The sequence below is a fragment of the Callithrix jacchus genome, chromosome 19, assembly GCF_049354715.1.
Source record: "Callithrix jacchus isolate 240 chromosome 19, calJac240_pri, whole genome shotgun sequence".
NCBI lineage: Eukaryota > Metazoa > Chordata > Mammalia > Primates > Cebidae > Callithrix > Callithrix jacchus.
The window spans coordinates 37,585,010-37,611,358 of NC_133520.1; the positions used below are offsets into that span (position 1 = coordinate 37,585,010).

The window sequence follows — 26,349 nt, forward strand, 5'->3', positions numbered from 1 at the left end:
CGGGGCACCCAGTGCGCAAGCGCACGCCGCCTCTCCCCTCCCTCCGGGGCCCGGGCCCCATTTCCGGGCTAGAGCCGCCGCCGCCGCCCAGAGGCACGGTTTCCTCTTAAAAGAGAAACGACGGCTGCGCTCGCGAGGTGGGCCCCTGTCTTCCCGGAGCTCCGGGCCTGCTCGCTAGGCCGGGGAAGCGCAGGCGCAGTCGGGGTGAGGGCGCGTGGTGGCGCACAGGTAAGGCCGGGTGGGGGTGGGTCGCCACGGGGGCTCTGGGGAGCTGTCACTGGGATCGGTCCGCTCCACTCACTGTCAGAGTTAAGTGGGGGTGCCCAAGACAGTGGGGGCGCCCTCCAGACCTCTGACCCCCGCCCCACCTCCCGTCAACCCAACTAAGAGCGCCCCCAGCTGCACCCCAGGACACGACCTTTCCTTCCCTGTAAACCAGTAAAGGCCGCCGCCCTCTTCAAGATGACATGTGTGGACCCCCCCAGCCCGGTTGAAATTTCCCGTGGGAGTCTGTGGCCGCTTCCCCACGGCTCCACTTCAGGGGCTGCAGGGCGAAGGCCTTTGTTCTGACTGCCACTGTCTGCCCACCTCGCACCCGACGACACCCACACGCAGTGCGGAGCTTCCACACCCCGAATCACAGAAGGACGGGAGGTTTGGCTCCACACCTGCCGCCGCTATTGAAATAGTTTAGTCTTGCCCCAATTCGCCGATGAGGAAACTGAGGCCCCAGCGACAGGTGGAGCCCGGGTCCCCGACCCCCAAGATGGGCTGGGCACTGGAGACGTCTCCTCCCCCCTCCAGGCGCTGGTGCACATGGCTTCCTCCCCGGCGGGGGACGTGTCCTGCAGGCGGCGGGAGAAGCGGCGGCAGCTGGACGCGCACCGCAGCAAGTGCCGCATCCGGCTGGGCGGGCACATGGAGCAGTGGTGCCTCCTCAAGGAGCGGCTGGGCTTCTCCCTGCACTCGCAGCTCGCCAAGTTCCTGTTGGACCGGTTAGGGGTCGGGAGAGGGGCTGGGGGGAGGGCACCCAGGCAGCAGCCCCTAATCCCACTCCAGGGCCTGTCATGCTGCTCTTTCCCACTTTAGCAGGACGGCATGTGTGACTCGTGGCCCCACTGGGGTCCTGCTCCCCTCCTCATGGTCTCAGCAAATAGCCGGCCCTTAGGGCTGGCCCCTCCCATGTGTGAGTGCCCAGGGCTGAGGGTGGCTGGCCCCCCCCCCCCGGGCCCTGACCTGCCTCTTCTCCTGCTGGCAGGTACACTTCTTCGGGCTGTGTCCTCTGTGCAGGTAGGTAGGGGATGGCAGGGGATGACAGCCAGAGGGAAGAGGGGCCACAGGGTGACCTAGAAACACCCTCCTCAAGGAGGGTTGCATCAGAGGGAGCCCTGAGTGAGTGTGAGAAGGGTGGGGTGAGTTGGGGAACACAGGGCAGTTTGATGGGGGCAACCTCTTGGTGGGGAAGGGAGCAAAGTCTCGACCCAGTGTGTCTAGGTTCTGAAGAATGATACACTGGACTGTGGCTGAGATTGCCCTGGGGTTTGAGAGAACAGGGCTCTGGGTGAGCAGAGGAGACTTCTCAGTTCAGCCTGACGGCTTCCCCCACCCCTCCAGGTCCTGAGCCTTTGCCTCCAAAAGGTCTGCAGTATCTGGTGCTCTTGTCTCATGCCCACAGCAGAGAGTGCAGCCTGGTGCCCGGTCTTCGGGGGCCTGGCAGCCAAGATGGGGGGCTTGTGTGGGAGTGCTCAGCAGGCCATACCTTCTCCTGGGGACCCTCTTTGAGCCCTACATCTTCAGAGGCACTCAAGCCATCCTCCCTTCCACATACTACCTGGAGAAGTTGGTGTCCCGACGCCACAAGTGGGCAGGAGCTTGCAGGTAGGCTGGGAAAGAGCAGCGTTGTGGAGAAAAGGGAGGAAAAAGGTTTCCCATTTTCTCTAGCTCAGTACGCTGTTCTCTAAAAGTGATCCATTTTCTATTGAAAAACTTTATGTTGACAAAGAAATATATCATCAAATACATTACATTGTTGGGCATGAAAAGCAAAACAAAATAGGGTGTATGGTATGACGTCATTGGTGAAAAATACAAATAAGGGGAAAATTGCCGTCGCGCACGCGTGTGTGTGTATGTGTGTATACTTGTGAATGTAGAGCATTTCTGGAAGGCACATAGGAAACCAGGTTGCCTGTGGGAAGAAGCATGTGATGGGGAACAGTAATGGAAAGGAGATTTTTAAATGGATAGTTTTGTGAACTATGTGAATATCATCTCTGAAACAGAAAAACCTCTCCTACTCCAATAGCCTCTGCTCCCTCCTCCTCCTCCTTAAAAGCCTCTGGCTGGGTGCAGCGGCTCACGCCTATAATCCTAGTACTTTGGGAGGCCAAGGAAAGAGGACCGCTTGAGCCTAGGACTTTGAGACCAGCCTGGGTAACATAGTGAGACCCAGTATCTATTTAGAAAAAAAAAAGAAGAGTCTCCCATCACTTCAGACCTCAGAACTTTACGTGTCCTCATCCCTCAAGTCCAGAGTTCCTTCCCTTTTGACTCTGCCTATCCCACAGATTTGGAATCTGAGCATGATAAGAGGACTCAAGAGGCCAGGTTGCCCAGGTGAGGATGGAGGTAGGAGGGAAAGGGCAGAACTGCATGGATGGGAGGATGAGGGAGCAAGACCTTGTCTTCTTTTGGCCTGCAGGAGGGTGGGACCCCCACCAGAGACCTTCCCACCTCCAGGAGAGGAAGAGGGTGAGGAAGAAGAGGACGATGATGAGGATGAAGAGGAGATGCTCAGTGATGCCAGCTTATGGACCTACAGCTCCTCCCCAGATGAGCAAGTTGGGGTTGAGGGGGAATGCTGAGCAGAGCAAGAGAGGGAGGAGCCACCTGGCCTGGCAGTTCAAGGCTTTGCAGACTAGAGGGAAGGGCTTGTTGGTGTGGAGGGAAGGGTGGGTTTTGGGGAAAGCAAAAAGAACTAGAGGCTTTGAACTGAGGGAGTGAAAAGGGGTGAAGTCAGGCGCAGGGAGATTGAGGGCTGAAAGCAGGTATGAATGGGGAGCCTAAGGTGGGGGTAGGGTTGATTCAAGTTTGAGATCTTCGATTTAGGAGCTAGTGTCGGGCTGGGGCTGGCTGGCTGCTGAGAGATAATGCCATCATCCTCTTTGTTCTTCTTTCAGTAGTGAGCCTGACGCCCCCAGACTACCCCCTTCCCCTGTCACCTGCACATCTACAAACGGGGAAACACCACCAGCCCCTGCAGCACTCTCCACTCCTCTTGCTGTGCCATCCTTGTCAGTATCCTCATTGGGATCCAGAGCTCCTCCACCTGCAGAAGTCGAGGTGCAGCCAGAGCTCAGCAGGACCCTTCAAGCGGCCCAGCAGGCCGAACCCCTGGCCAGGTAACCTGATGGCTGAGACAGAAAGGGCAGGGGCGTCCTGGGATGTGGCCCTCCCTCGAGGCCCTCTGCTCCCTCTTTGCTGCCCGTAGCACTGGGAGTCTGGCCCAGTCTGCTCCAACCCCGGCCTGGGATGAGGACACTTCACAGATTGGCCCCAAGAGAATTAGGTAGGACTTGGGGAGATGGGGTTCTGAGGAGGGCAGAGAGGAGGGAGGCAGAGAAGGGGAGGCAGGAGTTGTCCTGCTCTTCTCCATTCTCCTTCCCAGGAAAGCTGCCAAAAGAGAGCTGATGCCTTGTGACTTCCCTGGCTGTGGAAGGATCTTCTCGAACCGGCAGTATTTGAATGTAAGGGGCACAGGTTGGGGCCTGTGTGGCTGCTGGGGTGGGGGAAAAGGGCTGAAAGAGAACTAAGGAAAAGGATCCTAAGGCATGGGAGGATTCAGAACCAGGAAGCAGAGGATTAGGATAGAAGTGCAGAGTTCTCCTATAATTAATCATCATTAAACCAGACGGCTGAATGCAGGGGCTCACACCTGTAGTCCCAGTACTTTCAAAGGCTGAGGCGGGTGGATCACCTAGGTCGGGGGTTCGGGACCAGCCTGACCAACATGGAGAAATCCTATCTCTACTAAAAATACAAAAAATTAGCTGGGCATGGTAGTGCATGCCTATAATCCCAGCTACTTGGGAAGCTAAGGCAGAAGAATCGCTTGAACCTGGGAGGTAGAGGTTGCAGTGAGCCAAGATCGTGCCATTGTACTCTAGCCTCTGCAACAAGAATGAAACTCCATCTCAGAAAAAACTAAACCAAAACAAAAAAAATCAGACCACTGATAGATGAAACCATGCCTCAGGTGCACAGAGCACTGCCCTCTACTGCTTGTTCCATGGTGGACCCCACAGAGATAACAGTGGCATGGATCAGGTTCCCCTGGGGGTGCTAATGACAGTTCTGGGCAGTTGACATGTATAAAGTCTTTTGGTCCTCACAACATCCCTACGGCTTAGGTGCTGATACTATTCCCACTTTGCAGACAGAAAGGTTAGGCATTGGTCAAGGCTCTTGAGCTAGTATGTGTTAGTGCTGGGGTTCTGAGCCTGGTGGCCTGGCTTCAGAGTCCATGCCTGGGCTGCCTCATATCCTGGCTTGAGAAGGTACTCCTAGAGTGTAAAGGGCTGGGAGATGGTCCTGTCCCCAATCAGAGGCACAGAAGGGGAAGGGTCCAATCCCCACAGTCAGCCAGAGCCCTTGGCACAGCAGGTACCAAGGCTGGGGAGGGCTACAGACACTGGGATGGTGAGGTGTGGGTAGATAGACAGGAGAATTCTGCCCACAGATGAGAGAGAGAGGAATCCAGTGAAAAGGGAAAATGGCCCGTGATGACAGTGAAGTTCTGGGCTAAAGAGAGCATTCAGCAGGGCATGCCAGACATTCTGGAGTCTGTTATGGAAGAGACTGGTGCAGCCCCTGGAAGTTTAACTGTGGAAAAATGGGATTCTGAAGAAGGGGATAGCCCATGCAGTTCAGTGAGCCGGGATGTCAAGTTAGGTCAGGTGAAAAGAGAGGTACTTCGATATTAAGGAGTTAAGGTGAAAAGTCTGTTACCCTTAACAGTGTTTTAGGTTGATAGCATGTGTGTGTGTGGGAGAGATACTGTTGTACCTGAATACTGATGTCAAAAAGGATAATCATACTTATGCGAACGACTTTCGCCTCCCCAGTAGATAGTGCATTCATGATTAGGTGAACCAGGGGTATCACCCAGAGTGATACTTTGTACAGGGAACACTGCAGGACACTGCAGGGTGAGACTGTGACAAGGAGGTGAGATAACAGACGTCATCCACAGAACAGGGTGACGGGAGAGCTGAATGGTCAGGATGGGATGGGTGTGGTTCTCATGGTCTAGGTGAGGACTGAGCCTTAAGGAGATGAGCAGGCTATGACAGGGAGAGCTGCTGGGGCCCAGGGAGGGGACAGAGGAGCATGCCTACTGGTTCAGCTCAGTTGGTCTCCCTGTGGAAGGCTATTCTTTTGCCTCTTCTCTCCCTACCACCTACTTCCTTCTCTAGCACCACAAAAAGTACCAACACATCCACCAGAAGTCTTTCTCCTGCCCAGAGCCAGCCTGTGGGAAGTCCTTCAACTTTAAGAAACACCTGAAGGAGCACATGAAGCTGCACAGTGGTGAGTGGAGGAACTCCACCTTTCTGTGTGGGACCTTTTACATTCCTCTATGGGTCCCATCATCCCTGCTCTATAGATTTCGTCACCTCCCACTCTTTGGGTTTCTTCAGTTCCTTCTGAGGGACAACTCTGACTCATCCTGCATGCCCTGTGTGTTGAGCACCTGCTTGCTTTAGACTGTTCTGGGTACTGGGTACAGCAATGAACAGTGCAAGCAGCGCTGACCCTCTTGAGACACCCACTTTAGTGATACAGGGCTGTGAAGAAATGTGGAAGCAAGGGAAAGGAAAGCATAAGGAGGAACTGCTGTTGGAGGAGGAGAAGATGCCTCAGCAAAGACCTGAGTGAAGTGAGGAATGGACACCTGTACCTTACAGACTATGGGCAGTGCCTGTGGGCAGGCCTTTAGGTGGTAACTGGGTGACATGTTCCAGGAATAGGGAAGAAGCCAGGAGCTGAGAAAGGAGAGAGGTCACATAGTTGGTGGAGGCCTCTGAGACCATCCATAGGACAGTCTGACATCTGCTTCAGGTGAGATGGGTGCCATTGCAGTCTTGAATGGCAGAGGGACATGGCTGACTTTTTAAAAGATGACTGTGGCAGCTGTGTGAAGAACAGGGGGACCTCAGATGAGCAGCACCAGGCATCAGCTGTGAGGTGACTGCAGAAACATGCAAGGCAAGGTGGTGCCTGGATTTGCTGGTAGCAGTTGAGTCGGTGAGGAATGGCTGGAGGCCAGTGTGTGCGCAGATGGAGTCAATGGGGTGTTGTGGGAAGGATGGGTTGGCTACAGATGAGTGGGCAGGGAGGAGCTGGGTAACTCGGAGGATTCTAGCCTGAGCAGCTATGCAGCAGGTGATGCGATTTCCTGAAAGCAAGGGAGAAGCGGGCTTGGGCAGGGAAATTTGATTTGAGACATGCTAATTAAACATCCAGGAGATGTGAATGTGGAGATTAGGGTAGATGTCAGGCAAACCTATAAATATAAATGTGTTTGTCATGAGCATATGGGTGGTATTTAGAGCCGTGGGGCCAGAGTGTCCCTACATAGAGGGAGTATGTATCATGGCACTCTAGCCATTCATTAGAGGGCAGGCCAGGTACGTGGTGAGGAAGATGAAGAGAGTGCTATTTGAGGAGCTGAGTATAGAAAATGCTCCAGGGAGGAAGGGGCAATGATTGCCAGTGCAACAGGCCAAATAAAGTAAGTTGAGAACACGCCACCAGATCTGGCAGTAGGGAAGCTGCCAGATGACAAGATGGAACTGACAGGAGGGGCAGTGTAGCTGTCGGTCTGATAGTCGCAATGGAGCGCGCTCAAGGCGGAGTGGAGACACAAGTATGGACAACTCTGTGGAGTTTTGCTGTAAGACGGGCAGATAAATGGAGTGTCAGCTAGAAGGCTGGGCTCAGGGTGCAGAGATGGAAATGATTCCATAGAGAACGGCTTGCTGCTGAGGCTGGAGTGCGGTGGGAGACCTCAAGTGAGGAGCTGGTCTTTAGGGGCAGAGTGGGGAGCTGCCACAGGGTAGGCCGTTTGAGTAGTCATTTATATGGGCACAGATGCAAGTTGAATAGTGGATTTGGTGGGCAGAAGATGTGGGTGTTCTAGTTTCTTAGCAACTTTAAAAACAAGAGCACTGCTGAGTAAGGTAGGCGGGGGGTGTTGCAGACTGGTGGAGAAAGGAGGTGGTGTGAAATGTCTTTTATATTTCTAGAAAGTTGGAAAAGTGAACTGATGAGGGAAATGCAGGCGCAGTAGGGCAGGAAGGGCCTTAAGACTTGTGGTTATAGATGAAAAGGGTGGTGGAGAAGACTTTCCCCCTTCTGTACACACATGCAAGCCTGGAGCAGACCAAAAGTTATGTTTATCCTGAGTTGGGCTTTAACCAAGCAAGTACAGTGGATGGAGAGAGGGACAGGAAGATTGGTAGTGTGAATGAAAGAAGGCAACAAAGATGGCTGTGGAAATGCAGCTGAGCGGGGCTGGGCTCAGAGGGAAGATGGGAGGGCCAGTAGAGTGGCCTCATCATGGGATTATCATAGCAAGAGGACAAGGAAGGAGGCCCTGCAGGAAGCAGGATGCTTGAAATCACAATTTCCTTTTTTCTCCCCCTAATCTACTGCATCTTAGAAGAAATTGCAGTTTCTGAGGCGGTGCAGCGTGCGGGTGTGACCTGAGACTGGTGGCTGAGGAGGGTTAGCAGTGAGGTCAGTGAGGTCAGGGAACAGTCGGCAGTTGTGGCGGCTGACAGGAGTGGATGGCGGGGAGTGATGGGAACCAAGGGGGAGGCTGCAGGTATGTGTGTGTGTATGGTCTGATGATGGGGTCTTCAGAGAGGTGGTCTAAAGGGCATCGTGAAAAGCACACACACCTTCTCTACTGCAGGCTGTGAGGTTTGGTGGGTTAGAAAAACCACAGCAGCCTGTGGGAGCTGCTGGCACCACAGTGACAGTTGGGCAACAGGCAGGTGCTATTGGAACAAGCACGGAGGGCAGGTTCAGGGAAAAAGAGGAGAGGGGATTGGCTGCCTGCAGACAGGTAGTTCCACAGCGCCCTGATAGGGTCTGCTACAGCTGGGATATGCAAGCCTGAACGGGTGGTAGGTGACTCCAGGTGCCAGGGACTGTCATGGGGCCTTGAGCTTCAATCATAATTCCCATCACTGACTCCAAGCTTCTGCTTGGGGCTGCTGCCTAGTGCCTTCAATTCAGACTAAGGACCCAGCTCTCCATTCCATGTGTTTCCTCTGAGAAAGAACCAGGCTAGAGGCTCGGAGGTGGGGTAGTGCACCTCCACTGGGAGTTCATTGGTTTGAGTGGGATTGGCGGGCAGGGGTAGGGTGAACAATAATGAAGTCTTTTAGCTGGGTTCGTATCTTACTTGGTGGTCATGACTGATCAAGTAAGAGAGGTCCAGACGGGCTCCATGACTTGGATAACAACTGATTAGAACTTGAGCCTCCTGACCTCCAACACCGGTGCACTCCTATGAGGGACAGTTGGGGAGGTGGGCCAAGGAGGGGCCACAGGGTGGGCACAGATGCTGGAGTGCCCCTCCTGTGCCTGCAGACACCCGGGACTACATCTGTGAGTTCTGCGCCCGGTCTTTCCGCACTAGCAGCAACCTTGTCATCCACAGACGTATCCACACTGGAGAAAAACCCCTGCAGTGAGTGCTGGGGTGGGGGTCTGTGGGGCAGGGGGCAGAAGGGAGGAGGAGGAGTCGGGAAGCTAGGCATACAGGACACCTAGGCCACAGGGAGCAGGAGGAACCCCCTAGGGAAGTCAGGATGGCCTGAGGCCTGTGCCTTCCCTCCTCTGTCCCTGGCTCCAGGTGTGAGATATGCGGATTCACCTGCCGCCAGAAGGCCTCCCTGAACTGGCACCAGCGCAAGCACGCAGAGACAGTGGCTGCCTTGCGCTTCCCCTGTGAATTCTGCGGCAAGCGCTTTGAGAAGCCAGACAGTGTTGCAGCTCACTGTAGCAAAAGTCACCCTACCCTGCTCTTAGCGCCTCAAGAGTCACCCAGTGGCCCCCTAGAGCCCTGTCCCAGCAGCTCTGCCCCTGGGCCTCTGGGATCCAGCGAGGGGTCCATGTCCTTTGCATCTCCTCCGGCTCCAACCCTGCCCCCTCAGCAATGAGCTCTCCAGCTTTGGCTCTCGGGAGCCAGACTCCAGAGACTGAAAAGGAGCAATGAAGAGAGTCTGCTGAGAAACACCAGATGCTTGGTCCCCAGGAACAAAGGCGACAGAATGCAGAGTGCAGGGCGGGGGCAAGACTGGACTGCAGGGGAGCCGGACTACTTTAGTCTTCCTAAAGGACAAATAAACAGAGTATGTAACATGGGCATGTATGGGCAGAATGAGTGTTTTGGCACCTGAGGCTCAGAAACCCTGGATCCCTCTGAAAGCATGTACCAGAATGCAGCTTAGATGGAAGCCCTGTTTCTGTCTCTGCAGGCCCTCACCTCTGAGCCTTTCCAGACTCACTTTGACACTTTGCAGCCCTTTCCTGTGGAGTAAAACACTCACTCTTACACTCAAATAGAGCCGGCAGAGATAGTCTGGAGAGTGCTGGGTCACTCCTGGCGGACTAGCTGGAGCAGAAATAGAGGCATATGACCTGGGCCATCTTGTACTTGCATCAGCAGAGAAAACCCAATGTGTAGGCCTTGTCTCACCTTTTAGTGTGGAATCAAGCAGTCCTCTATGTAAGATCACTGAGCTGCCCTGGGAAGGTACAAGAGACCTTGGAACTGAATGGACCTGCTCTTGGATCACTTCCAAACTCTGGTCAGCAACCTTAGGTTTGACAAAGGGGGCGCATGGCATGTAGAACCCAAATAAACAACTTTATTTCACTAGCCATTAGCAAAAAGTTGTTAACCAGTTCAAGGGGATTTTCCATCCTGCCCCCTCCCTGTAGTGGAACCTATTTCCCTATGGTTCCCATAATTTGGAAATAAACTCGTGCTCCACTTGGCATTCCTGGCTTTGTGGACCCACATGGTTTTGGCCTGGGTCTCAGCAAAAATGTCCACCTGGCTAGGGAACATTGTCCTGTGACACGCCTTGATCTGCCCTGGGGACACATGCCGAGGACCCTGTCTACCTTCATGTGGTGGCCACCAGGGAGCAGGCAGCACCGGCATGGAGACAAGACCACAGGACTAGTGATATGTAACTACAGCCAAATTTGTGGCCATCACTCAGGCAGGACAACAAAAGTAATCAGGAAAGGAGAAGCAGAAGAGATGCAGGCTGGAATAAGGAGATGGGGCAAGAGAAGATAGGACAAAGGCAGGAAGATCAGAAACACCAGCAAGCACAGTAGCATTAATGGGACACACCAATACCTGGGCTCTTGCACACAGGGGAGTCAAGGTTTCCCTCTCTGCACCTACACCTTAGGAGAGATGCCAAGTTATACGAGGACAGGATGGCAAAAGAGTTGAGAGGGAAGTAGGTGTAGAGGTGAGGCAGGAGGCCAAATGAATGGCTGCCGACGGAAATTGGAAAGGCAGGAGGCCACATGCTCTTCCCAAACCTCCGTCTGCAAGTTGCCTCACCGGTCCCTGTGATGCTATCTAGGTGCTTGCCTAACCACCTTTAGAGAAGCCTCAGCAAGCCTCCCTCAACTAGGACACAAAGAACCCTGACCTTTCTTGTTCAGCCGCCCCCTCTAAGGCGAGGGCAGCGCCTACTGCGGCCTGGATGGCAACAGCGGCAACAGCAGCAGCTGCGGCAGCAGCGCGGGCGCGCGTGTGGGCCCGCTGATGCTGCGACAGCGAGCGGCTGTGGCTGAAGCACTTGCCACACTCTGCGCACTCCGCTGGCCGTTCTCCCAGGTGCGTCTTGCGGTGGAGCGCAAGCTTAGAGGCGACGCTGAAGGCCTTGCCGCACTCGGGACATTTGTGTGGCTTGTGGCCGGCATGGTTGCGCCGATGAACGTTGAGATTGGACACGCACGTGAACCGCTTACCGCACAGTTCGCAGCGGTAGGGCTTCTCGCCTGTGTGCGTGCGCCGGTGTTTGGTGAGGTCTGAGCGGTCGCTGAAGCGGCGGCTGCACTCTGGGCACGGGAAGGGCTTCTCGCCCGTGTGGATGCGCTGGTGCACCACCAGGTCGGAGCGCTGCCCAAAACCCTTGCCGCAAGTGGGGCACGCATGTGGCCGCTCGCCCTGGTGGCTGCGCCGGTGGCGCAGCAGCGTGGAACTCTCGCTGAAGCAGCGTCCGCAGTCGCCACATGCATATGGCTTCTCGCCCGTGTGTGTGCGCTGGTGGCGCACCAGCGTGGCACTCTCCAGGAAGCCCTTGCCACACTCCGGGCACTTGAAGGGTTTCTCCCCTGAGTGCGTCTGCAGGTGTCGTGTCAGCGTAGAGTTCTTGCCAAAGCTCTTGCCGCACACGCCACACTGGTGGGCATCTGAGGCACGGGGTCGCCTGGGGCTCCGGGACACGTGGATGCGCGTGTGACTCCGCAGCCCGGCACCGCTTTGGAAGGCTCGCGGGCACTGCGCGCAACGGTGGCGTGGGCCAGCAGGGTCAGAGTTTGTCCCCGGGCGGTGCACCCGCGCCTGGTGGAAGCTCAGAGCACTCTGTCGGAAGGTGCGAGCACACAGGGGGCAGCGGCGGGGCCGCTCTGGCAGATGATGCCGGCGGCGGTGCAGTAGCAGCGCCGGGAGATGCGGGAAGCGGCGGCCGCACGTACGGCAGAGGCATGAACGGCCACGCTGCCGGTGTGCGCCCAAGTGTAGGTCAAGGCGGCTGCTGTGGCGGAAGCTTTGGCCGCACTCACTGCAGATGTAGAGGGTCTGGCCAGCATGGCTGCGCCTGTGCGCTTGGAGGTCGGCAGCCCCTGCGCAGGGCTCGCCGCATTCTAGGCAATGGAAGTGGCCGTCGCCGCCGTGAGATCGTTCATGTCGCAGCAGCACTGAGCTGTAGCAGAAGCTCTTGCCACACTCGCCGCACATGTAAGGCTTCCCCGCTGCCACCGTTGCAGATATGGTGAACATGGTGAGGATGAGTTCACAGGAGAGTGTGCCACTCACACTCTGGGATCCACTTCCTGATGCTTTTCTTAAGGTCTGGAAAGGGCAATGTAACAGGAAAGGAGGAGGCCATGAAAACTGGTCCGATTCCAGGGGTCTTCTCTAAAGGGCAGACACTGCAGCTGTCCAGAGATAGGATACGGCCAGGTTCACTGTGCACTGTGAGCCTGTGGGGAGAAGGTCATTGTGAGCTTCTGCAGCAGCTGCTGAGGAATGGAGAGGGGAACATGAACTCCCTATTTGCTGTAACTTTCTCAGGTAATCCATCTCCAGGATTCCCTTCTCCAAGACAAAGCAAAGCCATGAGCATCCTCGAACCACCTATGAGGGCAGGAGGGACAAACTACAAGTGTCCTGGAGAACAAATAGGAATAGATTCAAAGGGGCGTTTTCATTCAGCATGGGAGCCATCAACACTGCTCTGAGGGAAGGGAAAGCCAAGCCTGTTTTCTGGCCTTAGATGGGGATCCTTGTCTGGAGATACATTAGGAAAGGACCAAGGCGGAACGGGCCGTGAGAGGTTCCCTGGGTTTAGGCTATACCAGCGCCTTCCTTCAAGACCCAGGTTTCCTGAGTCACTGACATGAACCCATCCAGGCTTGGGTGGGAGGGACAAAGCAGGTAATGTGATGAAGCACAAACAGGTCCGGCAGCAAGAGCCAGGTCAAGGGCTCAGACCCCAAAGTTACTGAAGAGGCTGGGGCCTGGCCAAGGGAAACCCCAAAATACTGTTCCTGGGATTTGGACAGCACTTGATGAACACTATCCCATGCCAGTATACAGCCCCAAAGTTGAGAACACAACTCAGGACCCAGAAAAGGGGTAAAAAGGGAGCACAGGTAATTCACAAAAAAAATTATTAAAAGTTGGTGGCATTATCCAAGAAATACTTTTCACATTTTCAGGAAAGGCTGGGGAGAAGGAAGGGGCATCCTTTCTATAGTAATTGTCAGGATATCCAAGTTGTTTGTGAAGGTTTAAGTATGATGGATCTGATGAAGAAAACCATATTGTTTATAAACATTCTGCAGCATTTCTTCACTGTCCCAGCCTCAGGGATCTGAGATCTGGAGTAGCAGAAAAACTCCTTTTTGGAGACCAAATCTGCTCTATTCTGTTTGTCTCACACGATATCCCTGAATTCTTCTGACAAGCTGGTCCAGGCAGCTGTCTGGGAGCAGGGTCAGCCTTTGTAGTACGTACACAGAACTGCACATGCCCTCTAGTCAAGAGCACAAAGGTGGCTGCTGTCCTCACCTGGCTAGCCTCACCACTGACCACTGCTCTCAAGGCCCACAGGTCAATCTCCAGCCTAACTGGACAGCAGGTCTACTTGCTAGTACAGGATAGCCCCTCTCCCTGAGAGGGAGAGGAGGCCAACAAAATGGTCTGCTGTCACTTTCTTCATAGCAGATGAAAGTTCATCATAAATACTCAAAACTTCAGTTAAAAACACCCCCACAGACAGGGTCCTTATGTTTTGGATGCAAATGGGGTAAAGTGAAAAAAGCCTTGAAAATAGCAAACCTGCAAGCCCAGGCTCTGGAGCTTCTGCTCCCCCACCAGGCTGGGCAGGAGTAGCCAGCGTGGGATGTCCTCCTCTTGTGCCTCTGGAGTAGGATGTGCTGTGCCCTGCAGAGGTGAAGTAAAAGGGAAAATGTGAAGACAGTGTGGCGATTCCTCAAGGCCTTAGAAATAGAAATTCCATTTGACCCGGCAATCCCATTACTGGGTATGTATCCAAAGGACTATAAATCGTTCTATTATAAGGACACATGCACACGAATGTTCACTGCAGCACTGTTTACAACAGCAAAGACCTGAAACCAACCCAAATGCCCATCGATGATAGACTGGACTGGGAAAATGTGGCACATATACACCATGGAATATTATGCAGCAATCAAGAATGATGAGTTCGTGTCCTTTATAGGGACATGGATGAATCTGGAGAACATCATTCTCAGCAAACTGACACAAGAACAGAAAATCAAATACCACATATTCTCACTCATAGGCGGGTGAGGAAAAACGAGAACACATGGACACAGGGAAGGGGGTACTACACACTGGGGTCTACTGGGGAGAATAGGGGAGGGACAGCAGCGGGGGGAGCTGGGGAGGGACAGCCTGGGGAAAAATGCCAAATGTGGGTGAAGGGGAGGAAGGCAGCAAAACACACTGCCATGTGTGTACCTAAGCAATTATCTTGCATGTTCTGCACATGTACCCCAAAACCTAAAATGCAATTTAAAAAAAGGGGGGGGAAATGTGAATTATAACTGAGAGGGGGAGAAAGGGAGGGAAATAATTTCTAAAGGAGGGTATTTATTTAATGGACATTTTAAAATATAAAAAACTAGGGAGAACACTATCACAAATCACTCACCATTTTATCATTCTTGTTTCATTTACACCACCACTCCACTTTTTTTGGCGGGGGGAAGGTTCTAGAACATTTTAAATCCCAGACATCTTACACAAACAGTATGATTAGTAGGATTTTTAATCAAAAAATGCAAGCAGAAACTCTGGAATAGACTTTTTTTTTTGACAGCCTCTCTCTGTCACTCGGGCTGGAGTGCAGTCGCTGGATCTCAGCTCACTGCAACTTCTGCCTCCTGGATTCAAGTGATTCTCCTGCCTCAGCCTCCCAAGTAGCTGCGATTATAGGCAAGTAATACTGTGCCTGGATAAGTTTTGGTATTATTGGTAGAGCTGGGGTTTCACCATATTGGCCAGGCTGGTTTTGAACTTCTGAACTAAGGTGATCTCCCTGCTTTGGCCTCCCAAAGTGTTAGGATTACAGGCGTGAGCCACTACACCCAGGCTGAAGTAGACTTCAGAGAGGAGTCTCTTGGTTTCTCCAGAGGGACTTTCAACCCAGACACATGAGCTGCTAATTCTAGTCAGATGTCAGTTCAGAGGAATGTTTGCCCTTCTGAAAAAAAAAAACTCAGTGGCTGCTCCCAAATTCCAAGGAAAGCAATGCTCATGCCCCACTGAGTGCTCTGCCTCCTCCTTCGGTATCTGGAGACCATGGTACCTCTCAAACCATGTTTCTGGGAGCCCGCCCTCGACCAGGCCACTGACTCCCAGGGCACATGCCCAAGGAAGACAAATGCACAAATGCCAACATGCACACATAAATGGCATATAAATAATAATACCATTTCCTTCCATTATGGATGCAGAGTAAGACACTCGCTAGCATGCAGGATTTGGAGCCTGAGTGCCAAGGCAGGCTCTTCAAGTCTCTCTTCTGTATCTCACCCCATGCTGGAGCTCATGCCACAGGCAAAGGGGTCTGTGTTTGAAGTGGAAACCTGAAAGAAAAAAATATTACTGTGCCAAAAAAAGAATGACTTCTAGACCATCCTAATTCCTACTCTTCTGATTGAACATGAGTTTTTGGGAAGAGGGAAGGGGAAAATTACATGTGAATTAGTGAAAATTCTCATTGTTGAATACATATGTAAGTACCTTTCAAGCATTTAATACAAATACTCTATATATATATATATATATATATATATATATATATAAAACTAAAAAAAAAAACCCAGCTATTAAGAAAGATAAGCTAACAGAAAAACTAATATTTACAACAGGGTCAAGATGAACTTCTGAGTTTTATATGTCATCTGTTTCTTAATAGATATTGCAGGTATTTCATACCATATCTAAATTAATCACAAATTGCAAATCCAGAGTGTTAAATTTAATCAGGATTTAGAATTTTTTTTTTTTTTTCTTTTTGAGACAGAGTTTTGCTGTTGTTACCCAGGCTGGAATGCAATGGCCCAATCTCGGCTCATCGCAACCTCCGCCTCCTGGGTTCAAGCAATTCTCCTGCCTCAGCCTCCTGAGTAGCTGGGATTACAGGCACACGCCACCATGCCCAGCTAATTTCTGTATTTTTAGTAGAGACGGGGTTTCACCTTGTTGACCAGGATGGTCTCGATCTCTTGACCTCGTGATCCACCCGTCTCGGCCTCCCAAAGTGCTGGGATTCTAGGCGTGAGCCACCGCCTTAGAATATTTATTAACAATGTACTGTGACAGATTTTTCTTGAGTTGCATCCTTCAATCAGAATAAAGGTTTTTCTTCCCTCGTTGTCTGTTCCGCCATGCCAGTATTTCTGGGGTGGGACAAAATACCTCAAAAAGTCATGATTCACAAGAAACAAGTCACCTTGAAGTCAGAGTTGGTAAACCTGGTCTGGGCAGCAAGAAATAGGGCTGAGGGGAACTCTCCAATGCTGTGCTGTCTCCTACAGCAGCCCAGAGCCACATATGGTGACTGAGCACTTGAAACGTGACTGGTTCAAATTGAGATGAGTGGTCAGAGCCAAATACTCTCCTCATTTCCAAGAGTTAGTATTAAAAAAGAAAGCAAAATACCTCATTAATAATGTTTAGTATTGATTATATGTTGAAATGATTTTTTTGATATATTGGGTTAAATGAAATATATCAGAACACATTTTGCCCATTTTTAAAGAAAATTTAAGATTACAAAAGTGGCTTATATTTTATTTCTGTTGGATAGTACTTGTCCAAATGGCCTTTCCAACTCCTTGAACATACAAATGGGGGCTGGCCCACCTCAGTCCTTGGAGGGCTTTAGTTGGGAAAAGTTCACTGACCCTGCCTGACCTTCAGAGCTTCGGTTAAGCATAGAGTTCCTCTCATTTTCTAAGACCCTAGTTCCTAGCCACCCTCTCCAGTAAAGTCCACCTGCTGCTTTGGAAACTGGACATCTAGACTGGGTAGGGAATTGGGGTTATAACTTATGAAAAACCTTCTTTCACTGTGACTCTCAGAAGGTGAAAGCAAACCAGTTGTTACTGGTAACACACAATCACATGTTTGTACATGTTTCCCTTTCGTCCTCCCAGTAGTCCTTTGGGTGGCTGTTACCAGTAACCCGCATGTGACGTGGGCTTCCTCTGCAGGCTTGTCCAGTCATCCAGCACAAGTGCACAGGTGGGTCTGGGGACAGGAGTAAGGCAGCAGGCCAGGTAGCCCATCTCTCACTCTCCCTGGGGCAGCCCCTACCCCTTCCTAGAGGCCCCAGGAGACTTGTAGCAGCTCACTCAACACCAGCGACAGACCTGGCTGTGAAGTTCACAGAGAAGCACCAGCCAGCCAGGGAACAAGGGGGTAAAATGCCAACCCCAAGAACCACCACTTCAGGCCCTGGGATTGCTCTGTGTGCACTGTATTAACCTTGGAGCTCTGCTCCAGAAATGGAACAGTCCCCATGAGAAGAGGGGGAGGAACTGGCAGTGGAAGGGTGGGAGCTGTAGCTGCATCAGGAGAGGTGATTCTTCTGCTGGCTTCTCCTTGTATTCTTACCCCTCAGGATCTCAGTGATGCTGCTATCTCTAGGATTCTGTGATACCCCTAGACTGCCCTGATAGGGGTATCCAGATGAGATAGAAGCAAATTATCCATTCCCCACTCTAGAAAGGGTATGGAGTAGAAGTTTCCCTGGCCTTCAGAAGGCAGCTCTGGGGCCTTGCCACTTACAGTTCCTTCTACCAGCAAAGCTCTCTCACTCCCTCATTCGGGACTCTCTATTTAATCCTTTCCCAGAGAGGCTCCTCCTGCCTCGACACCTGCCTCACACTCATTGCTCAGCTTTATTCTTCCTTATCTGGGATGCTCTGGCCACTCCGGCCTTCAGCATTGCCTGTGTCTCAAAGGAACAAGATAAACTCTCACTATATGTTCGTTTACTGTCTACATCCATACCTTCTCTACGCTTCCCAGATTTCACAGGAAAATCTTTGTGAAACCAAAAGTTTCAAAAGAATGTATGTGGACCATGATCAAACTTGGGCACGTAGGGTAGGAGCAAACTGTTATTCCTGTTGCCACCAGCACGTTAGACATGTCAGACTGAATCTGAAGCTGGAAGAATATATTCATCAGTGAATTTAACAGGAGACAGGGATTACTATCCACTCTGGAAAGATTTAAGCCCTATTCTAGGAGGTGCTGATAGGGTATGGAATTCAGAGCACCAGAATTGCCACTCCTTGTTTCCTTCTCCCCATAAAGAAACAAAATCCAGTACTTCAAAAGAAGTTGCTCCTTCCAGCTTCAGATTCAGCCTATGTCTAAGGAGCTGGTGGAAATAGGAATGACAGTTCGCTCTCACCCAAGTGTTTGAGTCTGACGGTGAGCCAATACCGTTCCTTTTATTTTGGAGACGGAGTCTCACTCTGTCACCCAGGACAAAGTGCAGTGGCACCATCTCAGTGCAATCTCGGCTTACTGCAACCTCTACCTCCGAGGTTCAAGCAATTCTTGTGCCTCAGCCTCCCGAGTAGCTGGAATTACAAGCTTGAGCTACCAGGGCTAATTTTTATATTTTTAGTAGAGGGAGGGTTTTGCCATATTACCCAGGCTGGTCTCAAACTCCGGGCCTCAAGTGATCCTCCTGCTTCAGCCTCCCAAAGTGCTGGGATTACAGGCGTAAGCCACCAGGCCTGGCCCAAATACATTCTTTTGAAAGTTTTGATTTCACAAAGATTTTCCTGTGAAATCTGGGAACCGTAGAGAAGGTATGAATGTAGACAGGGAGAAAAGATACATAGCGAGAGTTTGTCCTGTCCCTTCAAGACACAGGCAACACTGAAGCCTACAGTGGCCAGAGCATCCCAGATCAGGCAGAAGGGATTACAAGGTATTTTGCACCTTCCCTGGGCCTAGCAAGGACCTGGGCACACAGAAGACACTCAGCGCTTTTTATAAGTGACGTATTAGTCTGGAATCCAGTTTTCCCAAATGTTAGGTTCCTGGAGGAAAGAGCCTGACTACAGTCATGCCATGGCAGCGCTACCTGCTGCATATACTGCAAATACTCTGCTTTGATTTACCGAGTTGAGCCTGCAACCTGTGTAGCAGAAAGAGAGAGGCAGGCGTTCAAATTCTGGTTTTTCTCACTACTAGCTGTCTGATCTTGGAGAGCAGACTTGGAGTGTCTGATCCTCCTGCCTGGGAAAACTTTAGTAAAGAAAGTGTGATGGTTCATGTCTGTAATCCCAGCACTTTGGGAGGCCAAGGCAGGCAGATCACCTGAGGTCAGGAGCTGGAGACCAGCCTGGCCAACATGGTGAAACCCCGCCTTTACCAAAAACACAAAATTAGCTGGGTGTGGTGGTGTGAGCCTGTAGTCCCGGCTACTTGGGAGGTTGAGACAGGAGAACTGCTTGAACCCGGGAGGTAGAAATTGCAGTGACCTGAGATTGTGCCACTGCACTCCAGCCTGGATGACAGAGTGAAACTCCATCTCAAAAAAGAAAACGTTAAGTCTTGCTGGGCATGGTGGCTCACGCCTATAATCCCAGTACTTTGGGAGGCGGAGGCGGGTGGATCACTTGAGGTCTGGAGTTCAAGACCAGCCTGGCCAACATAGTGAAACCCCGTCTCTACTAAAAATACAAAAATCAGCCTGTGTGGTGGCGCCCATCTGTAGTCTCAGCTGCTGGGGAGGCTGAGGTGGGAGGATCACTTGAACTCAGGAGGCAGTGAGCCGAGATCACACCACTGCACTCCAGCCTGGACAACATAGTGAGACTCCATCTCAAAAAAAAAATTGCTAAGACTGAGAACTGCGGTTGTCCAGTCCTTAGGATTTACTCTCCCTAGAACAGTCCTTTTTGTTGTTTGTTTTTTGAGACAGGGTCTTGCTGTCACCCAGGCTGGAGTGCAGTGATTTGGTCCCTGGCTCACTGCAGCCTCGACCTCCTGGACTCAAGCGACCCTGCAACCTCAGCCTCCGGAGGAGCTGGGACTATGGGCTCGTGCTACCACACCCGGCTAATTATTATTGTTATTTTGTAGAGATGAGTGTTCTCACCATGTTGCCCAGGCAACATTTAAAATGTCTTCAACTCCCGAGCTCGAGAGCCTCCCCTTTGGCCTCTCAGAGTGCTAGGATTACAGGTGTGAGCCACTGGGCCCGGCCCCGGACAGTTCTTAAGAGGAACTCTGAGTAAGGGGCTTAACTCCAGTCTACTCCAGGCATCCTCAACAGTCTGCAGCCCTTTTCAGTCCTCCCCAGTCAACCCCTAAGAATCCCTCACACGATCAGAGCAGCACCGCATGGGCCTCTCATAGCTCCACTTGCGCGACCTGTGGCCCCCAAGATTAAACAAGGGAAGCTGGCTACTCATTTTGGGGCTCGGTGCCTGGGACTTAAGAGCCGAGCACAGCTATCCGCCGAACGAGGAACATGGCACCTTAACGGGTCGCTCTGCGCGACCCACAGCAGCGCAGCCTATCCTGGGGCGCCTCAGTCGGTGCGCGTCACGAGTTGCTGGGCAAACTTTCCTCGGGGAGCGCCTTCCCACCCCCGAGCCTACCCTGGCCCCTGGCCCGCGGCCCGCGGCCAGTGGCGCAGCCGACCTGGAGGGCGAGACCGGGCACCAGAAACGGAGCGGGGAGAGGGGAGCGTTGACCGCTGCAGGACCCGGTGGCGGTGGCTGCCCCCTTAAGCCGGCTCAGCCTGACGATGCTTGTGGTGGTGACGCCAGCCCCGAAGGTCACCCGGGGGCACCAGCGAGGACGGGCGGCGGGGAAGGCCTGGGAGGAGCAGGCCGCGCGGCTGCCCGCGGACCTGTCCGGCCAATCGCTCGTTCCACAGTGTCTCCGCGTCACTCCCAGCCCGGGCGGCGCTCCTGACCGCCACAGGCACGAGTCGCCCGGGGCGGATGGGCGAAGACGAGCCGCAGCTGAGGACCGCTGGCCCGCGCCACCCGCGCCCTCCCTGCCCTTCCGTCCCCTCACCGGTCGCCGACTGGCTCCTCTGACACCGCGCGGTTCCTACTCGGCCGGCGGCCGACCCCCGCCTCCCGGACTGCGGGACTGGGCGGGGGAGCGACGAAAGGGATGACGGCGCGCGCGGCCTCCGAGTGAGGGGAGCGAGGAGGCGCCTGGGCGGCAGGGAGCTCAAGCCCCCGTCCCTCTCGCCCACGCCGGCTAGTGGTCCGTCTCGCGCTAGCAGTGTCAGCGGTTGCTGGGAAGACTGAGAGGCCAGAGAGCCGCGTCGCAACCACAAAGCCTCTCAGTCCCCAGCTGGGGCCTGGAAGGAGGCGGGACTAGGAGAGAAAGCCCAAGGACTCCAGTCCCGCCCCCCGCGCGGGCCAAGGCCCCGCCCTCCCTCCGGACTTGACCAATCCCTGCCTCCCCCCTTGCCTGTCGGTCCGCCCCTGCGCCGCGTCCCTCCCAATCAGAGGAAAGGGCGCTGAGCCTGCGCGCGCCTCAGCCCCGCCTTACGAAGTCCTGGGAGCCCGGCGGTCGACTGCACAGTCTTCCCGCGGCTCTTCCGGCAGGAGTGACGGACCCGGACAGGGGTACCCTTGGGTGCTGCCGGCGCGGTAGCCAGTGCCTGGCGTGGACAGGGCTGCGGCAGCCATCCCCGAAGTTAGATTAGCGCCTTCTTATAAGTGAGGCCAGACTGATACCTATTATCTCTCAATCCTCACCACAGCCCTGCCAGGGGAAATCTGGGCATTTTCCCTATATTTTAGGTGAAGACCCCACAAGTTAATGAGGCGCCCAAAGTCGCAATGCTAGGTATAGGGGTTGCTCCTGGTCGGCTTGCCAGCTGCCTCTCCATAAGTTTCCTGGTTGAGCTGCCTGTCCAAATGTTGATCCCAATGCCTACTAGTCAGTGCTACTAGTGTTGGTAAAACAACACTACCTACAATGGAAACGCATTTTGGGAGCCTGACCATCCTTTTTTTAGTGTGCCTATTATCAGAACAGACGCCCAGGGATGGCCCTTAAGGTCCTTCTTTACTGCTCTCATCTTCCTTTCGAGGTCACTTAGTACCACTCTTCCTGTTACACATCTTGAGCTCTGCTGGGGGGGGGTCCCCTAAATTAGTGTACATTCAGATCTGGCACGTTTGGCCTGGAAAACTGTCACCCTCTTCTCTGTTTTAATTTCTAAAAGCTTAGTCAAACGCCATCTCCATAAACCTATGCTAGAATGCCCCTCTCCGTCCTGTGGCAGTGCAACCTCCCACGTTGTTACTGTCGTTAGTCAGATGAACACTGTTCCCCCATAGCTTAAGGGACAAGCCTGTCCTACTCATGAGCGATTGATCCCTTGAAGCATGAGCACAAGGCCAGCACACCACAGATGATCAATGAGTGTTTGCTGACCTGCATATGACAACACAGATTAAGGCAGACAGATCTGGTAGTGGCAGGAAATAAAGCTGAAAACCAAGACACAGGACGCAGGTCTGGAGTGATGAGGGCCTGAACCAGGAAGGGATAAAATTGAGAGATATGGAAAATGTGCTTGAAGTACACATATTTTTATTCTAAAGAATCATACACAGATAAGGTAGTATTTTGTAGAGAGTGACTAGTTGAGGATAATTCCAGAGTCTTTAAGCCAGAGAAATGGACTAATTTAGACATTTCTGGACTCATTGCTCATTATCGATATCATGTTTTTAAGGGCACTGACACACTTGGCTTAGGATGGTAACTAGGATGGTCATATAATTGAAGGGGCAGGGTATATTTAACCTAGAAATGGTTTTTTGTGTGTATATAATGACTGTACACGGATTCTAACAAACTTTCATGTGAAGACTGGATTAGATGATTTTCTTTTGTGTAGCTTTGGAGGGTAAAACTCGAACAATGGGGGGAAAGAACAGGAAGCCGGATTTGGGTTTCCTGTGCTATGGGAGTCATCACAATGGGGGATGACAATTGTAACAGAAATGCTGAGTGTAATGAAAGAAAGGTCAAGGATGAAGTTATGTGTATATCTGTCAACTAAATATATCACATGCAAATGGTTTTCTCTGCACATCTACATCAACAAATGACAACTCTTAATGTGGTTCTGTAAATATTCAAAATATTTATGAGCTACTATATGCCAGGTAGTGTTCTACATGTTGGCGGTAACAGCTGTGAATCTACTAGGTGAATCTCCCTAAAGTTCTGATTGCAGCACATTCCTGCTCAATAACAGTCAAATGTTTATATTAACCACCAAATGAAGTTTACTCTTCTGGTCTAATAGTCAAGACCCTCTTCACCTATTCCAGCCTGTCTTTCCAGGCTGTTCTCAAACTCTCCATTAAACTGGATCACTCCCCACCTACCTTCTACATTTCTCTCAGCTTGACACACACTTCTATTCCTCCACTTTTTCTTGTCTGCCAAAGACTTACTTATCCTTCAGGCTTCTGTTCAAATGCCAACCCACTCTCAAAGTGAAAACTGTATCTTCTTCTGAAGACCACTAGTATTGTTCATCCAGCAATTCCTTAAGTATTTATTAAAAACCTGTTGTCTTTGCAAGCCACAAGATGAGTAAGACACTTTCTATTTACATCCTTTACCATGTACTTTAATTTAAAACAGTCTTGATCTGTAACTCAAGACTAGAGCGCAGTCATGTGATCTTGGCTCACTCCACTTCCCAGGTTCAAGTGATTCTCATGTGCCAGCCTCCCAAGTAGCTGGGACTACAGGCACGCACCGCCATGCCCAACTAATTTTTGTGTTTTTAGTAGACATGGGGTTTCACCATGTTGACCAGGCTGGTCTTGAACTCCTGGCCTGAAGTGATTATTGGCTTCGGCCTCCAAAAGTGCTGGGATTAGAGGAATGAGGCATCATACCTGGCCACCATGTACTTTAGAATAATGTGCATACTTTATTTCTTCTACGAAAGTATAAGCTTGAGGGCGGAGTCAGTGTCTAGGTGCACATTTCTGAACACCTGCTATGTGCAAAGAAATGTGCTAAGTATTGGAGACAAAATGGAGACTGAGTCCTTTCAGGACATGCTGAGGACAGGCAGATCCCTACCCCCGCCCCACTGCCCCCAGACCTTGCCATCCCATCATGTGCAAAGTACAACGTGGTATAAAGGTAGAACAGGAAGAATAGGGTAATTCTGCAATAGATCAACTTCATTGACTCAGCTTGTAGCCAGGGGTCTGTAAACGGAGGTGACCATTATTTTCACGTCCCCCCAACAGACCCACACTGAGAGATTTCTGCCAATGTGTGATGGGACTGGGTCAGGCAGAGGGATTAGATTAATAGGAAAGGAGTGAGCATGAACTCAATCCAGCCTGACAATATGAGTAGAGGAGATGCTGAGTAGGGTGGGACAGAAATTCAAGGAAGTAGTGTGGGTGGAGGTATTGGAAGAGGAACTGCAAATAAGTTTTGGGCGAAATCAAGAAATCCCTCCTTTCCACAAGCTTTTGAAGACCTACTAAGTCTAAAGCTGACTGGGTAATAGAAATATAGAGATGAATAAAATATGTTCCTTTATAGTATGGAATCAATTCCATACCCAAGGGTGTAGGCTTCCCTCAGTGAGAAGAGGAGGAGCCATGGTGTATCAGGATTTGCAAAGACTAGGAATTCAGAGGTGAATAAGTGAAGCCATTTCTAAGTGGATGACATTTCTAAGAGGCTACAGGTGGATTAGCAGGGGCTGAAGGCACCCTAGAGCACAGTCTCCAAAAGGGCGCAGCTGCAGCAGAAGCCAGTAAAGCCTTTGGGGAGGAAGAGGAGCAGGACATGGTCAGATTTTGGATTCCAACGTCAGGAAATGGTGGACAGTGTCCAGTGCTGAAGTAAGTCAAATAGCATCAAGGCAGTTGGGTTCAGCTAGAGGGCACTGTCAGTGGTTTATGAAGAGACAGAAAGGAAGGGAAGTAGAAGTCATAGGCATGCAGAGCAGGAACATAGTACATGGCTTACATTACTTTTGGGGGCAACTGAAAGCAAGTAAGTAGGGCAGAAGTATAGATCACCATTTCAAATCCCTGTCTCAAATGTGAGCGCAACGGATATTCACAGTGTCAATATCACATGTTGAAGGCTTACTGTGTTACTAGTGGTAGAAGGACCCAGAAGATTCTTTCGATTTAATTCATCTTGTTCCTGTATTGCTAAATACCACGTTTTCTATCCTTCAAACATTCTAATTTCAGTTACAATAAAATATTGTAACTGATAAATTTTACAATAAAAATATTGGCTTCAAGAGCATGGTAGCTTCCAGTTCTTCCCCAAATAACTCCACAGATGTCAACTGACACAGTTTTCAAATAGAGGAAAGAACCAAGTACAGAAAAGTGAAATCTAACAATTTAGAATAATGAGAACTGGAAAGACTGGGCTGACTAAATCCTGAAATGCAGATTTTATAAATATGTTTAAGGAATAAGGGTTTGTATTAATTTCAAGTTGCAAATGTATTGTAACGCCATATCAAAATGGATTTCAGGAAACAAGAAAATAAGTGAAAATATAAATTGAATCAATAACAGACATAGTAATCTTCATGGCTTGATGCAGAGGATTTAGTCTTTTAAATTAAACAGTAACCTTAACAGAAAACTATTGTAGTTTGTGCTGCTTACAGTCTGAGGTCAACTTCAAGGACACAAACATTGATGCCATCGGAGAGAGAGCTACTTATTTTTACATTTGTACAAGTAAACTAATTGTGAAGAACTACAGTAAACTAGATAAAATTGGAATAGCACAAAAGTAGAATATTTGTTGAGAGGACATATTAAGATCAACTTCCTTTAAAATACGAAATCCTAGTCCTTAATGACAATTTTTTGAGTTATGTTATATAAAAATTAGGTTCAAAATTCACATCTAGGCTCACTGGTTCACAAAATATACAGAAAATGAGCTTAAAATCGCAAAGCAGAACTTTCAAGGGAAAAAATCAGTTTCAAAGCAAAATGCAAGGTAAGATAAAATCAGTTTTTATAACTGAAACCACTTTAAAGGTTAAGAACAGTAGTATAAATAATAATGGTATCACCTGCAAACCTGTAGGATCTTTAGAAAGTATTCTGATTTTGGTTATTTTCACAAACTAGAACATTTAAAATGTAAGTAGATACAGGACCCTGTCTCTAAAAAAATTAAATAAACAGGCTGGGCGCAGTGGCTCACGCCTATAATCCCAGCACTTTGGGAGGCCGAGGCAGGTGGATCACGAAGTCAAGAGATCGAGACCATCCTGATCAACAAGGTGAAACCCCGTCTCTACTAAAATTCAAAAATTAGCTGGGCATGGTGGTGCACGCCTGTAGTCCCAGCTACTCGGGAGGCTGAGGCAGAAGAATTGCTTGAACCCAGGAGGCGGAGGTTGTGGTGAGCTGAGTTGGTGC

General features: G+C 51.0%; 2 protein-coding genes across 7 annotated transcripts; one reads left to right on the top strand and one right to left on the bottom strand.

The window, feature by feature from the left end:
* Nucleotides 1-89: 89 nt before the first annotated feature.
* On the top strand, nucleotides 90-10,074 carry ZNF692 (zinc finger protein 692). Of its 4 annotated transcripts, XM_054248238.2 has the most exons (13): nucleotides 90-228; nucleotides 440-654; nucleotides 805-995; nucleotides 1,259-1,290; nucleotides 1,615-1,878; nucleotides 2,568-2,616; nucleotides 2,702-2,836; nucleotides 3,180-3,401; nucleotides 3,491-3,568; nucleotides 3,668-3,746; nucleotides 5,475-5,589; nucleotides 8,662-8,761; nucleotides 8,927-10,074. In XM_054248238.2, the coding sequence occupies exons 3-13, from the start codon at nucleotides 817-819 to the stop codon at nucleotides 9,231-9,233; spliced, it is 1,560 nt and encodes a 519-aa protein (XP_054104213.1). In that variant the 5' UTR covers nucleotides 90-228; nucleotides 440-654; nucleotides 805-816; the 3' UTR covers nucleotides 9,234-10,074. The 4 variants fall into 4 exon arrangements, with proteins under 4 accessions (XP_054104213.1, XP_054104216.1, XP_035136877.1 ...); XM_054248241.2 differs by lacking the exon at nucleotides 440-654 and having other exon boundaries at nucleotides 805-1,186; XM_035280986.3 differs by lacking the exon at nucleotides 440-654.
* On the bottom strand, nucleotides 9,925-21,257 carry ZNF672 (zinc finger protein 672). Of its 3 annotated transcripts, none has more exons than XM_008985628.5 (5): nucleotides 20,945-21,257; nucleotides 16,084-16,284; nucleotides 15,313-15,468; nucleotides 13,670-13,774; nucleotides 9,925-12,309 (listed from the first exon to the last, which is right to left on the bottom strand). In XM_008985628.5, exon 5 carries the CDS (start codon nucleotides 12,104-12,106, stop codon nucleotides 10,730-10,732), a length of 1,377 nt encoding a protein of 458 aa, XP_008983876.2. In that variant the 5' UTR covers nucleotides 12,107-12,309; nucleotides 13,670-13,774; nucleotides 15,313-15,468; nucleotides 16,084-16,284; nucleotides 20,945-21,257; the 3' UTR covers nucleotides 9,925-10,729. The 3 variants fall into 3 exon arrangements, with proteins under 3 accessions (XP_008983876.2, XP_078213183.1, XP_008983875.2); XM_078357057.1 differs by lacking the exon at nucleotides 20,945-21,257 and adding an exon at nucleotides 20,564-20,742; XM_008985627.5 differs by lacking the exon at nucleotides 16,084-16,284.
* Between the last annotated feature and the right edge of the window lie 5,092 nt (nucleotides 21,258-26,349).

Bases quoted from the DNA above. Each gene is read 5' to 3' on its own strand.
- ZNF692 (XM_054248238.2), top strand. From the start codon at position 817: ATGGCTTCCTCCCCGGCGGGGGACGTGTCCTGCAGGCGGCGGGAGAAG. The intron at 1,291-1,614 runs GTAGGTAGGGGA...CCACCCCTCCAG, and splicing joins GGGCTGTGTCCTCTGTGCAG to GTCCTGAGCCTTTGCCTCCA. The intron at 3,569-3,667 runs GTAGGACTTGGG...TCTCCTTCCCAG, and splicing joins ATTGGCCCCAAGAGAATTAG to GAAAGCTGCCAAAAGAGAGC.
- ZNF672 (XM_008985627.5), bottom strand. From the start codon at position 12,106: ATGTTCACCATATCTGCAACGGTGGCAGCGGGGAAGCCTTACATGTGC.